At 39.9% G+C, this 16,781-nt stretch overlaps 1 protein-coding gene across 4 annotated transcripts in view; it reads left to right on the top strand.

Moving 5' to 3' along the window:
• LOC136438947 (rifampicin phosphotransferase-like) overlaps positions 1 to 16,396 on the top strand; it is a 50,019-nt gene extending 33,623 nt beyond the window's left edge. The window contains exons 17-40 of one of the 4 annotated variants that reach the window (XM_066433993.1): positions 320 to 384; positions 656 to 726; positions 963 to 1,039; positions 1,484 to 1,601; positions 1,976 to 2,076; positions 2,319 to 2,390; positions 2,862 to 2,968; positions 4,495 to 4,567; positions 5,220 to 5,309; positions 5,761 to 5,835; positions 6,414 to 6,506; positions 6,985 to 7,113; positions 7,570 to 7,654; positions 8,001 to 8,089; positions 8,349 to 8,411; positions 8,894 to 8,989; positions 9,175 to 9,234; positions 11,543 to 11,640; positions 11,846 to 11,981; positions 12,099 to 12,190; positions 12,563 to 12,641; positions 12,936 to 13,061; positions 13,351 to 13,453; positions 15,032 to 16,396. In XM_066433993.1, coding sequence (XP_066290090.1) covers positions 320 to 384; positions 656 to 726; positions 963 to 1,039; positions 1,484 to 1,601; positions 1,976 to 2,076; positions 2,319 to 2,390; positions 2,862 to 2,968; positions 4,495 to 4,567; positions 5,220 to 5,309; positions 5,761 to 5,835; positions 6,414 to 6,506; positions 6,985 to 7,113; positions 7,570 to 7,654; positions 8,001 to 8,089; positions 8,349 to 8,411; positions 8,894 to 8,989; positions 9,175 to 9,234; positions 11,543 to 11,640; positions 11,846 to 11,981; positions 12,099 to 12,190; positions 12,563 to 12,641; positions 12,936 to 13,061; positions 13,351 to 13,453; positions 15,032 to 15,168 — 2,235 coding nt within the window. In that variant the 3' untranslated portion in view covers positions 15,169 to 16,396. The remainder of the gene's footprint in view (positions 1 to 319; positions 385 to 655; positions 727 to 962; positions 1,040 to 1,483; positions 1,602 to 1,975; positions 2,077 to 2,318; positions 2,391 to 2,861; positions 2,969 to 4,494; positions 4,568 to 5,219; positions 5,310 to 5,760; positions 5,836 to 6,413; positions 6,507 to 6,984; positions 7,114 to 7,569; positions 7,655 to 8,000; positions 8,090 to 8,348; positions 8,412 to 8,893; positions 8,990 to 9,174; positions 9,235 to 11,542; positions 11,641 to 11,845; positions 11,982 to 12,098; positions 12,191 to 12,562; positions 12,642 to 12,935; positions 13,062 to 13,350; positions 13,454 to 15,031) is intronic. The other 3 variants (XM_066433992.1, XM_066433991.1, XM_066433989.1) reach the window with 3 other exon arrangements.
• The last annotated feature ends 385 nt before the right edge of the window (positions 16,397 to 16,781 follow it).

Below are 16,781 nucleotides of genomic sequence, written 5' to 3'. Positions count from 1 at the left end.
TGTATCTAATTTGCTTAAAACATACAGAAATAAGATGTGTGTTCCTCGCTCAGGTGAAGACACGGAGGAGATGTCTGCAGCAGGACAGATGATAACAGAGCTGGGTATCCGAGGGCTGGACCAGGTAGAGATTCCTTCATCTTGTTTTAATACTCTCCTAAAACCACAATTTAGACCATGATTACGCATTAAACCTGTTCTTAGCCTCTTCTTGCTAAACTTGCTAAACATGAATCCAGCATACACATCCTGAATAACTTGGATGTTTCAACTTCATTATCAAAATATCTTGTCAAAATTTTGTGCATATTTGTTTCAGATCTGTGACTCAGTTCAGAAGTGTTGGGCCTCACTCTATGGTTTTCCTGCAGTCCAGTATAGAAGGTTAGAAAGGCTGAAAATTGAGTTACTTTGTAAATACATGTACACAATTAGTATACTGGCCTTTTTTGTATGTTGGCTATAATTGCAAACCGTCTCATCGTGTATATGATTGAAATTCATAACTGGTTCATTAACTTGATTGAAATTTATAGTTGATTCATTAACTTCAAAAAGTCATTTACCATAATCTTCCCGACTGTTATTGTTAACTTATCATTATTGATAGATACTAGTACATACGTTCACACACATGATCTACCTCTCTCCACAGACAACATGGCCAGCCTGTTGTGTCCTCCATGGCTGTGGTGGTACAGGAGATGGTGCCAGCAGAAGTAGCAGGTGAATGAAATGTAGAATGTTGTAATTCGTTGGGGTTACATTGTATACGTAGTTTCTAATTTTGGAGTGAAAGGCAAATTAGCAGAAATTCATTTTCCTAGATAATAAGTCAATATTCTGACAGAATTTTCATTGACCAGAAGAAAGTTTTTCCTTATTTGGACCAGAAGTATCAATGAAAGTATCAAAGAAGTATAAGTTGTAAGTTGTGTTAAGATTGGTCTGTGTTTCTGCAGGTGTCCTTTTTACTCAGCACCCTGTGACAGGACATCCAGGCAAGATGGTTATCAATGCCAACTATGGACTGGGAGAGGTGAGTTGTACGTGACTATATGAATGTGAAAATGTTAAATCTTATCAAAAGGTTCTCCCAATAAGCCCATGGTCCCTTGTTTGCGTGCAACGTTATAATCTCGATTTATGTTCATATGTTCCTCAATAGCTGTAAATCCTATTGTGTTGTCTTAGCATAGGAACCTTCTCAACATGTTTTACATTTCAATGTCGCTTATGCATGACTGTACGATTTGTCATATAAAATCGTTTTTTTCTAGTTATTGTTCGTGGACGTCTAACCTTCACAAACGAATCTGAATTAATGTTGCTGTGTTTTTGATTCTATATTCACTGTTCAATTATGATAAGCCCTGCAGTAAGCAGCTGTATTTTGTTCACAGGTCAGTAATAACCACTCTGTTTATTTCACTAAGACCTATCCAATGACACTATTTCTGCTCCTTGTACCTCCCCCCCCCAGTCTGTAGTGAGTGGTGAGTCCCATCCTGACACCATCACCCTGTCCCGTGGTGTGGACGGTTCGTACCAAGTGGAAGGTGTGGATCTGGGCAGCAAGACTCAACAGGTGATTCCTCTAGGTAAATCACTGTTGTTGTTGTTGACCTTGTAATGCCTAGTAGTAGCACATAGGTCAGCAAAGTTCCAAGCTCTGTCTGTAGCAGGGTATATTTTTGCGTGGAGGAGTTGTTAGCCCTGGCCTTGCCTTTTAACGGGCTGCAGGAACCTCCTCGAACACGGGATCCCCATTTTATGTCCCTTCCCAGGACTTGACTTGGGTTGAGCGACAGGGACATCCCACTGTGCTGGTCAGAAACTATGGCAAATGAGATGGAAGATGTTACCTCTGATTTTGTTTTCTGTAGAAAATTTGTTAATGGATTTTCATGATTTTTGTCTCGATGTTTAACAGAGCTTGATTGATTGATTGAATTTTAGGATATTTTTGTTACAGATAATGGAGGAACAGCACTGCAGGAGGTGACTTCAGCTCAGTCTGAGAAGTGTTGTCTAAGTAATGACACAGCTGTCCGTCTTGGGCACATTGCTGTACAGGTATGGATGGTTTTTGCTGTCCTAGTTTAACAGAAATTATACTAAGAATTGTAGCTTAACTAGATACTAAAAATTAGATAAAAAAGCAGATTCCGATGGGTCTAATGGGCAAGCAATGATATAGCTGCATGCCACATTGTGTACATGACCAGGGTAGATGACATGCAATCTGGGCGATATACATCCATAACATTATGTATTGCTTTCCAAGTAGCTACAAAGGTTATGATTGTGTGTTTCAGGTGGAGGAAGCCTATGGTGGACCACAAGATATAGAATGGGCAGTGAACCAAGACACAGTCTATCTACTTCAGGTACTGTAAAAATAGTGGATCTGTCGGTATATAGTGAAGTGTGCAACACAGACTTTATATCAGTAGGCAAGCATTCCAAACGACATGGCATTGTTGAAATAAATAAATTTCCATTTCTTTTACACACATGTCATCTTAGTAAGCAGGGTGATAAAATGAGTAAATCAAACAATATGATGCCAGATGTTCAGACATTGGTAACAGCTAGCCTCCGTTGCAGACTCCGTCCGGATGGGTTTTGTTTTCAAGTTACAGTTTTATCACAATACATTACTTTTTTTCTTATTGATTGCCGGGAAATAAAAGAAAAGGTTATATATAATATTATTATAATAAGACTGTAACTTGAAAAAAAAACAGTCGGAAGGAGTCTGCAACGGAGGCTAGGTAATAGCAAGCTTGGTTTCAGAGTTAACACTTTAGGTTTCTTATGCAACGCTGTCTTACAAAGTTTGATTTTGTACGCTTTAGGCTAGACCAATCACTACCTTTGGTATTGAGACTGAGTGGGAACTGATGAACGAGTTTGATACACCGCTGTCGTCGGAGAAGGAAATCAGCACCACTAGTAACGTTGGGTTAGTATTTGCAATGGTGCACAAATATACTTCTCAGCATGAATACATCTACACTAGTGCCATTGTGTTGAAAGGATGATGACTGATGTACTATCGTGGACCTTTCTACATATTGGGTTATGTGTTCAGTCTTGAATACTAAGGAATAGTCTGTACACTTGTGACACAAGTGAATGATACCCCGGGACGAATGATGTATGAGTTTAATGAGTGGCAGGTAACGTAACAGGACCAATTATCGTCCAATTTATTCAAAACGTATTTATCTCAAAACCACGCGGACAGAGCCAAATGTTAAACCCATGGGCTGACATATCGGCTCTTCTAACAAGAAAAAAATGCATGGTCTGTAAGTTTTTCTCCGCCTGTTTAACGCCGTGCGAGCATGTATTTATACTGATGTATATGGTGTAGAATTGTGCTAGGCTTACCCATTATTGTCCACTTCAGTCTTTTCCCTTCTAGCGCTGTGCTTGAAGAACGTAAACCAGAAAAAAATGCACAATAACCGTCCAAAGTAGCCGCTTACTTGATGCGATGGAAGAAAACAATGTTGATCTGTGAATTTCACTGACATCAGCGGCACGCGGCGTTCACGCGATAAACGCATGGCCATGATGTTATGCCGTGCAAAAATGTACCATCAGATCGGGGGGCGCTAGGTTGTAACAAACCTTCCTTAAACTGGCAAGAGTTTCAAACCTCGAATCACCTTGGATAGTCTGAATATCAAAGAAAGGTTTAACGTCAGCTACTTTTAAAAGATACTAGCTATCGTGTAAGTTAGAAAAACATGATGAAATACACGGTGTCGAATCGCATATGAAATACGTCATGTATGACGCTTCCATGCAACTTGCTGTTACTGGTTCAGGTGTTTATCCTGTTATGTCACTGGACGTAAACCTATTTAACTGTTTTGTATAAAGAAGATATGACTAAGGATCATACTTCTGACGTTCTTTATTGCTCATGAGAACTAGCTCTCTCAAAATGCACCTCGACATGTGAACATGACCCAAACTGGACGATAACTGGTCCTGCACGATGATTGGTCCTGTTACGTTAGTGGTTGTGGTAAGTTGTGTATAAAAGTTGCACAAATTAATGACTTTTGTGTTTTACGAATTATGAATTTCATGTTTGACGAACAATGCCTATATTAACTTTTATGTTTTATGAACAATAAACCACATTAGTATTGATTAATGCCTTGGAACAATCATAGCCACAGGTGGGATTTCACTCCCTAATAAGGGCCCACCGCCTGAGAGGGAATGAAAAATTTAAAAAAGCAGCCTAACACGTAACAATTCATTTCCGAGTTCTGATGGACACGATTCTGTCTGGCGTTCAAAGTCCGAGTATTGCCTATGATTTCCTTTATACATGTATGCCACATAAAGAGGATGAAAACAGTGTGCAAAGAAAGTACTACTATAGTATGAAATGTTGACATACATGTATGTATATTATATGAAAAATGAAATAACTAAACAAAGTCTTGCCTTTTGGTTTCCCTCCAGAGAGGTGTTGCCGGGAGCTTTGACCCCCTTGACAGCTTCGACAGTCTCCCGTGCAGTTGAATATGGAGCTCAGGCAAGTGGAGAAAGAACGATATACATGTATTTAGCTTACTTGATGCAATACAATGTCATCCAGAATCAATGTACCCAGTATCTTAACCGACATGCCATCAACGGCTCGTTCTCATAAGAATTGTGCCAAATTCCGGGCACCATCATTGCTTTCTTCATATTCCCACAGTCACTTTTATGTTTTGCGAACAATGAACCACAACATTAGTATTAGTTAATAAAAAAGATTATAGCCATGGGTGGGATTTAATCTGAGAAGACATGAGAAATATAGAAAGCAGCCTAAAATATAACAACTCGGTTCCGAGAATGGTTGGTTTCTTGGTGAAGGCAGCTAGCCAGACCCTCTGACAGATCAAGTTAGACCGCTGCCGTTGCTGTTTTTGTATACTAAGGTGGTGAAAATTCAATAACATCCATTACACCATTAGAGTAAGATGGTCATGACATTCAGATTAGCCACATATAAGACAGGAAATGGCCGTTTTAATGACATTTTACCATTCCTTGATAATGTGCCCATAACACATTGATGTTACATGTACTTGTCACTATGATGTTGGAAGTAAATCTGTTGGATTCTGATAAATATACTTAACAAATGTTATTTTTGTTTTCTGGACTGAACTTGCTTATTTTACTGTTTCAATTAGTACATAACGGCCGCAACAGGTGTGAAAAGGTGCCAACCTTACTTCAAGAAGATAGGACTGTGTTTGGGGCACATGTTCATCAACATGCATGTAAGATCATAACTGTTATTCCCTGAAATTTGCACTGTTTATCTATGGCTACATGAAGGTTAGAACTGATTTGTATGTGTTGTTTGTTTGATTTGGCTAGCTTCAATATACATAGATAACTACATGGTGTATTTAGTATCACCAGCCTGACCACGCGTTTTGGAATACACCGTGTTGTACAATCACGTATTCCTTTCATCTCATACCCACAAGGGGAAAACACACATTTCAATGCGAAAGGCAGAAGTTGGGCAGATTCGTGTCCTCGAGCTCGAACCAAAAGAAATTGTAAGAATATCCAAATCTGTTATTTCAATTTCTGACAGCAGCGCATGGGGCACACGTGAAGTGTGTTCAAATCATTTTATGGAATCCCGTGGGATGCAAGTAGAAGAGTCCAGTTTCTTCTTGAGGTGCTGTAACAGTAGAATACTTTTTGTATTGCCCTCAGAATCTTGTCGAGCTTTCTGAACAACATGTGATAACAGGAGACAAGAGAATAACTGAGATGTCAGTGGTAGGAAGGGTGAGTAGTTTTGTGCGCTGAAGTGTCTTATTGTTTTGGTTGTATATTTCTTTATGAACATGACTTAATGCAAGATGTACAAATTAAGATGGTATTTACATTAGATAACATCCTAATTACCTAAGCCAGGACAGGGCTTGTACCCAGGGGGCGTACAGTGGTGAAAACACAAAGGGATATATACAACTAGGTGGAAGTTGGAGCTTCACTCCGAATGTATTGTATTATGGACGTCCCACCACCAGAAGATTTCGAAACGGTGAAGTAACCGTTTTATATTTTGTTCAACTTATATTTTATCGTACGTCACTTGAAAAGGTTAACCATAATTTGGTGATTAGGAATGAGGTCTTGGAACTCTAGATCTAGTTTGTACATTACTTTCCAATAGGAATGCTTGACATACATGTATGTAACCTATTAGTAGGTAATCAGAACCTTTCAAAAGATAAAAATTTAATTAGGTCATATGAGTCATGAATATGGAAATGCATAATTCCTTGGTTTCATCCTCATAATCCAATGCATGTCCAAATAAAACTATTTTATAAATAATGTCTTCTACTGCTTGCATACAGTGCCTAGAAGAGATCACAATGGATGACATCATTGAATACCACGGAAAGTCTTCTCTTTGGAAACGTATTATTCAATCATTCCATCTTTTGAAGGTGAGAAACATGAACAATGGTGCTGGTGATATAAAGACAGTAGGATTTTTATGTTCCCTCAGGTAGATAAATAATTGGTCAGTCTAATGGAAATCTATTAGTATATAAAGTATCAAAGAATGAAGTCTTTGTTGTGCTCAACTTTGGACGTCACATGTTGATATTTTTAAATTCGAACAAACTTCAGAGGGTATGAACGTGTGGTAAGACTAAGAGAGACCTAGTTATACTGGGAATGTGGCATTGATCATTCCATATTCCATACAATCTGAATGTAACGATTATTTTTGATCACTGTAGAGGGATGTTGGATAGGATATATAACCCTGTCAATTCCTCAGAAAACTTGTCCAGTGGTAAAGATTGAATTAATAAAAGCATTGTCAGAACTTTAGGTAACAGGCAGCTGGCTAATAAATTGTGCTCCTCAGTGTATTGATGTGCTTCATCTGACTGTAGCAGTTTTCATGTCTCACAGCATATATACACATCGAAACACAAGGTCCACCAGTTGGAGCAAACTCTGACTACTTACGCAATCTGTCGTCATGACAACGCCATGGCGATGTGCCAGGAGATCAACGAGAGGTTACCTGAATACTTCCAGGTAATAACTCCAATGTATATTTTGTAAGGTATTTTGATCTGCACAATGATGACATAGCACAAATGATCACCTACACAATGAACCATGTAATAGAGACATGAATGGAACAGTTATTAGACTAAGTGGCCACTTTAGTTTACATCTAGTTTACATTGTCTTCCACGTGTCTTGTAGCATCATGCTGACGTAATGGTTAGGGTGTTGGCTCAGAGCCTAGAGGTCCTGAGTTCGAATCCCCTGACATACCACTCATGTTGTGCCCTTGGGAAAGGCACTTCACAGGACTTTCTTCACTCCACCCAGGTGTAAAAATGTCTAACTGATTTAAGTTGGAGATGTAAAAGGTGGTTGAAGAAGAGGGCTGGACTCCGCCTTGGCACAGTGGATAACAACCCACTGCCCCTACGGCCTCAGAAAGGCTATGCGACTACCTTTATCTTTACCATGTGTCCACAGGGTTGGGCAGTTCACATGAGCTGCAGTTGTCGGCCAACAGTCTGGAGCACAGTCCTGATGATGGTCCTGTCACAAGGATCCAGAGGTACAAGCCTACAATGCATTTATGCATGTAGAAGCTCAAAGGAAATGGTTTATAACCTGCAGCACTCTGTAAGAGCCACAAGTATGTTTTAGTTCATAGGAGATTGCACAGACGTCAATCTTATGATTATATCAAGTAAAAATTGACTAAACTGAACAACCATATCGCTATGATACACGTTGTCATAACTGCACAATGACATCAAATTTTGGAAACAGAGTAAAATAGACCTTAACAATCAGGCTGAACCTGGTATCAAATCAAATTTATATATCAGACCTGTTGATGGCATTTACATCAATAAGAAGACTGATTTCTGACTGCTGTTTGCTGTTTGTTGGTTTAGAGTGGACAATGCAGCATTTCTCTGACATGGCTCATTTCTACGTCAGCTGTGAGCAAGTGACCAGTGCAGATGTGCCTGATGCATTGGAGGTACCTTACATTTACACACAATGCTTTTATTTTTAATGCAACTAAAAAGAAAAACTATCCACACAGAATTTATCTTATACAACCCAGTTATAGTCAGGCACAATAGTTTATGTGCAGCGTGTGAAGATGTAAGTTGGACTCTATTTCATTGAATTAGCATCTGTTTGTCAGACTACATTACATCAGAGTACATCATTACCTTTCTGACAAAAGGGTCGACATTGAATGTTAACACAAGGATTTCCTTCTCCTCCCCCAGAAACTAGCTGTGAAGCTCATAAAGGAGGGGCACAGGGATAAACTGATCGCCATGTCTCCTCAGGTCAGTCAGTCAGAGTATGATGTGAGCTGCTTAATGTGCAATACAGGATTATCATTATAGCAATACTATACTCACAAAACATACAAGGTGGGATGAAAGAGTGTTGCCTGAATGGTCAGATGACTTGTTCATCTTATGTATGAACTATCTACCATCGAAAAGCATGACCATATTCGAGATATCGAAACCAGAAGTTCTACTGCGGTGCCAAGGAAAGTCACCAGGGGGCCATTATTTGATAATTTCGTTGACAGAGAAGGAGTTAATTGACCACATACCAAATTTGATAACTATTCATCCATAGCGTCGTGAATCATGTTGTTCTACCATATACAAACGCTACTAAAACATATGAACCTTTTTGGGAAGTAATAATTGCAAACTATTAGTGTATTGCATCTGTACTGAATGTCAGTAACAGGTCTACTTATACGAATAGCTTGACCTGGTCAAGATCATCTTCCACCTGCCTTATTCCCCAGGAAGCTACGGCCTGGCTGCTGGGTGCTGATAGCGGCCCCTCCGGACAGCTCTTCCACAAATTCCTGGACCTGCATGGACACAGGTGTCTCAGGGAGGTCAGGTGGACTCTTACATCAACATGACCACACACAAACTTGACTTTGACTCCCAATTCTGAGAAAATGTGTGAAAGTGTCAAAAGATGTGTTATGATGAATTAGTAACTGATCTCTTCTGGCAGGAACTTCCACAAGCATCTTCAGTTTTATAAGATTTTAACAGATTTTCTTCTGTTTCACAGGCCGAACTCAGGGAAATTTCTTGGAGAGCAGCTCCAATCAAGGTGGTTTCGACCATTCAGGTATGTCTGCCATCATTGTTGGTGAAGGACAAGACAGGTTTTAGGCATAGGAACATCATCCGTTTGATTTCCTATGTGATATCATGTGATAGATATCAATAATCCTATATTTCTTTTTGTCATTATCTTCGCCGAGTACTTGTACTCGGAGAAGATTATGTTTTCGGTTGAAAAATCTGTTGGGTGGGTCTTCATGTATGTCAGGAGCATAACTCAAGAAAGCTTCAATGAATCTTTATGATTTTTGGTAGGTGTGTAGTGGTTGTGCAAAGGAAGGTCAAGTTCAAAAATGGTTCACCTGGCGTTTTCCAACAGTACTGTAGCAGACTTTGCATTTTTGTGTGTTTGTATGTAGGCAAAAAAAGTGACGGAAACGTTGATGGATCTTCGTGATTTTTTGCAGGTGTGTAGATGTTGTGGAAACGGAGGTCAAGTTCAAAAATGGTTTCCCTTGCATTTTCCGTCGGTACTGCAGCGGGCTTTATATGTGTGTGAATTTGTATGTCGCCAGCATAACTCGAGGTGCTGTTGACGGCTGTGCATGATATTCAGTTGGTAGGTAGGAGTGTTAAAGAGGAAGGTCAAGTTCGATAATGGGCCTCCTAGCGGATAAGTAAGGTACTGCAGCTGAGTTTTAAATTTTGTGGTCGAATTTTCTGGAAGTGCCAGGTTCATGATTTTTCACCAATACGTAGGGTCTGGAACAGGGAATAGGTGGTGTAAGTTTGCCCCCCGTAGCGGCTTGTTTGGACCTGCAGTTGGCGTTTTTGTTGAAACCTTTGGAGGCTAATAACTACAGAAGGGGTTGACGGATCGTCATGATTTTTGGTATTTAGATAGCTTGGGTAATGTTTTACATAATCAAATACATATTATGAAAACCAGGAACTTATTTGCATAATAAATGCAGAAAGTTTATGTATCCGCTTAAAGTTTGTGGTCGAATTTTTTGCAGGTACTAAGGTTATGATTTTTTGAGTGGTAGATAGATCTTGGGGCAGAGAGTACGTGATGTAAGTTTGGGCCCCCTTGCGGCTTGCCTTAAACTGCAGTGGGCCTATTTGTTTGTAACTTTTGAGGAGGAATAACTCAAGCAGGGGTTGATGGATTATTCTTGTATTTGGTATATATGTTCCTTAGGTGATGATCAACATAATGATATGCTCATTATGCAGATCATGACCTACTTTACATCATAATTGGCATATATAGGACTGCCGCACCATAGTACGCGGCATGTGTTAGTACACACCTGGCGTCCAGAATCTAGGTCAACAGCTGGCGTCCTGAATCTAGGTCAACAGCTAGCTTACTAGCTGGGCAATTTAAAAAAAGCAGGACTAAAATGTATCTGTTATGTTTGGTATGAAGATTTAAAAGTGGATCTTACGATTGACGTAACATTGTAATTATGCCAAACAGGACCTAATTTGCATGATTAATGAAATGTTTTGAAATGCGCTGAGTTCTATGTTTGTGCCCGTTTATATGCATTTAAGTCGTATTCTAGTCTTTGTGAAAGCTTGTATCAAGGTCTGTATATTGTTCTGTTACTAGGGCTAACCCTTTGTAATAGCCTTAGCCTTTGGTAGCCCTGGCTGTACTTATCTACAGCTGAAAAAACAAATAGAAACAAATCACCTTTGAAAACTGTGCCATCCTTCACTGAGAAAGAGAGGCTAGTAATTATCGATTATAATCGAATTCGAAATATCAATTATTCAAATGACCTCATTTGGATTATTGCTGAGATTATACTAAGATAATAACACTATGTTCGTAAATGACAGGACTTTTTATATTCATGTTGGGCATTTTGAAATAGCTGAATCTGATCATTGACATAGCCAAGCCAAGTTAAACAATAAGATGCTGATTATGCAAAACAGGGTCTAATATTTGATAGAGTTATGCTACTTCACTACGTTTCGAAAATCCATCCAGTTTTATTGCGTATCCTATAACCTGGATGTCTAACCGTCATTAATTGACATTCCATGAGAGGACTTTCAGACCTGTGGCATATCAAGCCATTGAGAAAGAGGGGAACATTGATAGATATTATTTAAGCATATAAAGACTTGAATTTAGTTATTGTTTAGAAAAATGGCTATGTAATGCCATATTGGTAAATGGCGGGAATTTGGTATTTACATCTGTCGGTACAATTCATATTATTTGGCGAAGATATGAGGTCGTGGAACTCTAGTTGATGATATTATGGGTGAAGTTAGATTCGTGATGTCATGTTGAGCTCCAGGAACTTTTGATTATAGAAATTGAGCGTTAAAAACTCTTGTTTCTTCAGACCATGCTCAGGAATAACCAGATAGCCAGTGTGAAGGAGCCGTTCAACTTTGACGTGGCTGTCAAGAAGATCAAGTCGCCCATAACCTTCTCTGGCAGGTTAGTGGTACTAAATAAGACATCAAGAACTGCTTCGCTATTCTAGTTACTGAGTAAGACACCAAGAACTGTTACACTATCCTTCGTACTTAATGAGACATCAAGAACTTTTCGCTGTCCTTGGCACTGGATAAGACAACACAAACTGCTCCACTGTCCTTGGTACTGAAATGCTGAATGCCATGTATTCCTCACCTCCCATTAGGTACATCTTGAAGTGGGCTCTTCCCTACGCACGGCAAGGTGTGATAGAGAGGGAGCAGAGCAAGTCAGCGGCAATAAAAATGTCGGATCATTTCAAACAAGCCTACTGGTACCTGGCATCACTAATGGTTGCAGAGGTAAGGTCCCTAGACATCAACAAATAGACACGGTAAAGACCTATTGAAAAGTCATATCTGGACCTTTGATGAATCCCAAATGTTCATTCACCAACGCTAATATAACACTCCTTTCAGGGCCGTCTTCCTGAGGAGGATCTACTGTTCTTCCTGACGCACCAGGAGATCGGCACTCTTCTGCGCAGCCGATCTGCTGTTTTAGTGGCCAAGTGAGTGATGTGTAGATATACCCTGGGGATAGAACCATCATCACATGTACACGATTTTGAATCAGTATCACATACATGTATGCTTGTAACTTGTTTATCTGAGATATCCTCAGTTGGTCTAATGAAGATAGATGAAAATGGTTACTGTGGAAACTTACTTAAAAACTGCCAGAGTGATGGGACACCTCACATTGCATGGCGGGTAATTTACTTGGCCTGACCTGCGGCGGGTTCATTTGTGCTGACAGTCGCCGCCGGTAACGGACATGCTGAGAGCTCCAAAAGGACATACAAAGTGGCCGGAAAACTACCAACTGTGAATGTAAAAAGACACTGTAGGTCATAAAAGCCTGTTGTCGCATCCCCTCCCAGAGCACTGCGAAGACGTCGCATCCTGCCCAAGCAGATGTCACTCAAGTTCCCTGAGATTTGCCGTGGGCATCCCGAACCTGTAAGTAAGGGCCGTTCACACTGTGGTTTGATTTGAATTTGTTGAGACTTCTTAATGGGACGTTTGGTCTCTATCATTAGAACTAGGGAACAAAGATGTACATATAACCTCAGTGTGGAGTACCGCACTGCCTCTTGAAAAATTGCCTCAGAAGAGTATGATTTATGTCAACAGTGGAGAAACTGAGCCTTTATCCCTGTAGACAACTTTATTTCTGTTGACACATACGGCAAATAGAATATTGTGATTTTTTCTAGACAGTGTGAAACTGTACATTTTTCTCTTATATTTCAGATTGAGGTTGGCGCGTTGTCTGTGAGTGGGTCAGACCTGATGCTGAAGGGAATGCCGGTGAGCCATGGGACCGTCACAGCTCCTGCCAGGGTGGTGACCAGGCTTGAGGATGCAGGGACTATCCAGGTATAGGCTTACAATCTTTTATCTATTAAATGTATGGATGCTTAATTGTATAGTCTTCTATTAGAACTTTATGTATGTGAGTGTGTTTTCCAATAGATCTTGTTAGGGCTATACCATTAAAACATGTGGGTAGGATCACTCAGGAAACTGGAAGTCAGTTTGCTATTTGGAATATTTGTAATCTTTGTAATAGATGTAACAATCGCAATGTACTAATTACACAATGTATTTAGCACATTAGACTATATTTTGTCAAGATGCAGTGACGGGATATTTGTCTTCCTCACAGGCAGGAGAGATTTTGATAGTGCAGAGCACAGACATAGGGTGGAGCCCATACTTCCCCTTACTGAGTGGGCTGGTCACAGAGCTGGGAGGGCTGATTTCTCATGGTGGGTCTTCAGAGGAGGTTCTGAACCATTTCGGTTTTATTTCACTGGATTGTGTCGAAATTATTATAGAGGTCATGTGCTGATGAAAAAGGCAACTTTTGCTTTGATGTGAATGCACTATCATGCCAAAGCACCAAGGACAGGTGTGTACTATCACACCATAGCGGTGGGCTGTACTAGTCATCATTCGGCACCAAAGAAAGGTCTACACTATCAAATCATAGTGGTGGGCTGTAGAAGTAATCATTCAGCACCGAGGACGGGTCTACACTATCATACTAAAGTGGTGGGCTGTAGTAGTAATCATTCAGCACCAGGGACATGTCTACACTATCATACCATATTGTGGTGGGCTGTAGTAGTGTTCATTCAGCACCAAGGACAGGTCCACACTACCATGCCATAGTGGTGGGCTGTAGTAGTAATCATTTAGCACCAGGGACAGGTCTACACTATCATACCATAGCGGTGGATTGTATTAGTAATCATTCAGCACCAAGAACAGGTCTACACTATCATACCATAGCGGTGGACTGTAGTAGTAATCATTCAGCATCAAGGACAGGTCCACACTACCATACCATAGTGGTGGGCTGTAGTAGTGATCATTCAGCACCGAGGACGGGTCTACACTATCATACCATAGCGGATGATTGTATTAGTAATCATTCAGCATCAAGGACAGGTCCACACTACCATATCATAGTGGTGGGCTGTAGTAGTGATCAGTCAGCACCAAGGACAGGTGTGCACTATCATACCATAGCGGATGATTGTATTAGTAATCATTCAGCACCAGGGATAGGTCTACACTATCATACCGTAGCGGTGGACTGTAGTAGTAATCATTCAGCACCAGGGACAGGTCTACACTATCATACCGTAGCGGTGGACTGTAGTAGTAATCATTCAGCACCAGGGACAGGTCTGCACTATTATACCATAGCGGTGGACTGTAGTAGTGATAATTCAGCACCAAGGACAGGTCCACACTACCATACCAAAGTGGTGGGCTGTAGTAGTGATCATTTAGCACCAAGGACAGGTCTACACTACCATACCAAAGTGGTGGGCTGTAGTAGTGATCATTCCGCGTCAAGGACAGGTCAACACTATCATACCATAGTGGTCCGATGTGGTGGGCTGTAGTAGTAATTGCCAAATAACAGTTACTCAAGCAACTGGATATGATTTTGGAAACGGTCAGACGTTTCAAGTAGCATCCACTACTTTTCCTCAGTGACTCTGAGCAAGATTTGTCGAACAGCAGGTTTTTACCACGAACTATGAGTTGATATGCAAATAAAGTGAAGAAGATTTTAGAATGTCCAATAAGGAAACAAATTTGACAAGTCTGACCTATTCCAAAATCATATCCAGTTGCTTGAGTAACTGTTATTTGGCGTATCATATTACCTGGATGTCTAACCTTCATCAGTGTAATAGTAATCATCCAGAACAAAGGACAGGTCTACACCGCCGTACCATAGTGGTGACTGACAAGACAAAATGTCAGTTCTTATAAGTTTTTTACTTAGTAAGTGTCCTGATGTTCACATCCCCCCTCCGTGTGCACAGGTGCAGTGGTTGCCCGTGAGTACGGCCTCCCTTGTGTGGTGAGTGTGAAGAATGCCACCGTGATGTTCCAGACCGGGGACCTGGTACTGCTGAATGGCACCGAGGGATCAGTCAGAAAACTCAACGCAAACAGCTAATGACTAACTGTCAGGATACTGTAAATACATCTAAATTTTGTGATAGGGAGAAAATGCAGTTTTTATGGTAGTTTTAGTATGCTGTTGAAACAATATAGTAGGTGGGCAGAAGACAAAGCAAGCATTTTTGTGGTGGGTTTCAGTGTCCAGAAAAGAATGAAAAAAATTAAACCAACGCAAATTTAGATGCATTTACAGTAGAGGGGAAATGAAAGGTTGAGTAGTAATGTTAAGGTTACACAAACATGAGATAAGGGGGGATGTTGTGTTTGTGTTGTGTTGTCAAAGTTATAATTTTTGAGTAACATTATCATTATTATTTTGATTTGTATACTCACTTTTCTTTGATAAGTCTTAATTTTTATGGTGACAAGGGGACCATGCAGATTTAAGGTTGACATATAAGCCTCTTGTAATGCACTGGTTGATTGAACGATTAGCAATGCCCAGTCATGTCATATTAGAAGTTTAGTAATGTCATCTCATGGGTATGTTAAAAATGATATTATAATGTTACTATATATGAGTATATGAGCTTTCTGAATGACTTATTTCAAACCTGATAATATGATGATGAAAATTGACATTGTAACGAAACAATTTTCGGATGAGGATGACTGCATTACCTTACCTTTAACAAGATGTATCATTTACATGTATGTGTACATTTGATGTCATAAATCCTGATGTACTTTTAACTATACATTAAGAAAAGTAATGATTTTTTTTAAAAGTATGACAACAGTTGATGAATGGAACTTCAGTCAAGACTAATGAAAGGTTTTTGAAAAGGGTTTTTAAAGGGTTTCTTAAAGATTTTAAAGTCCTTGCCCCAGCTTTAAGATGCCTGTCTTCTATACATAGCTTAAAAGGAATGATTCTGATGTCAACAAGTAGCCACAAACTAAAGATGATATAAGACTAACTCAGCAAGACACTTTGATCCAAGTACAGACACAGTTGCGATTTGCATTAAGTCTATATTGTGGTTTCTCAGGTGCAGGTTTTTACTGCCATGTTTGTGCTGATATGACATATTGAAGAACGCTCCTCCTATGTGATAAAGAGGCAATTTTGTAACAATTTGTACTTTTGATAAAGCTGGAATGCAAATCTGAATATTTTAGGAATTCATATTGTGTATACTGTAACTAAATGAGTCATGGTCTGAAATTGAACAGCACACGCAGAACAGTTTACCCCTTAATGAATTAAATAATGAATCCTCTATCGTTGTTCTTTCATCAGGAGGAAGGTAGCAGGCATGACCGTATGTCCTTGCTATATCATTTCGTGGACAGGTGTCCAAATGTTCATTATAGATATATTGTGACGAATATTCAAGTAAAAGGCCAATGTATCAAGTGAAAGGCCAATGTATCATAGGAAATCGAATAAGGTCTCCAAACAGATGTTAGGGTGAAAGATCGAAATGGATTCTGAGTGACGGCCGGGCTTCTCTAACAGTTCGGCGGAAGTTTGCGAGCAGTCTGACCAGTTTTTAGGCCACGCCAATACCTTATTGCAGTTCTGTCACGGAAGGGAGTTTGGCACGGTAGGGCCGGTCTAACAATGTTCTGTTTATTTCGATCTATCACTTGCCACCCAACGGA

This window comes from Branchiostoma lanceolatum, chromosome 7, assembly GCF_035083965.1.
Source record: "Branchiostoma lanceolatum isolate klBraLanc5 chromosome 7, klBraLanc5.hap2, whole genome shotgun sequence".
NCBI classification, from domain to species: Eukaryota; Metazoa; Chordata; class Leptocardii; order Amphioxiformes; family Branchiostomatidae; genus Branchiostoma; species Branchiostoma lanceolatum.
This window is presented reverse-complemented; position numbering and strand designations above follow the sequence as displayed.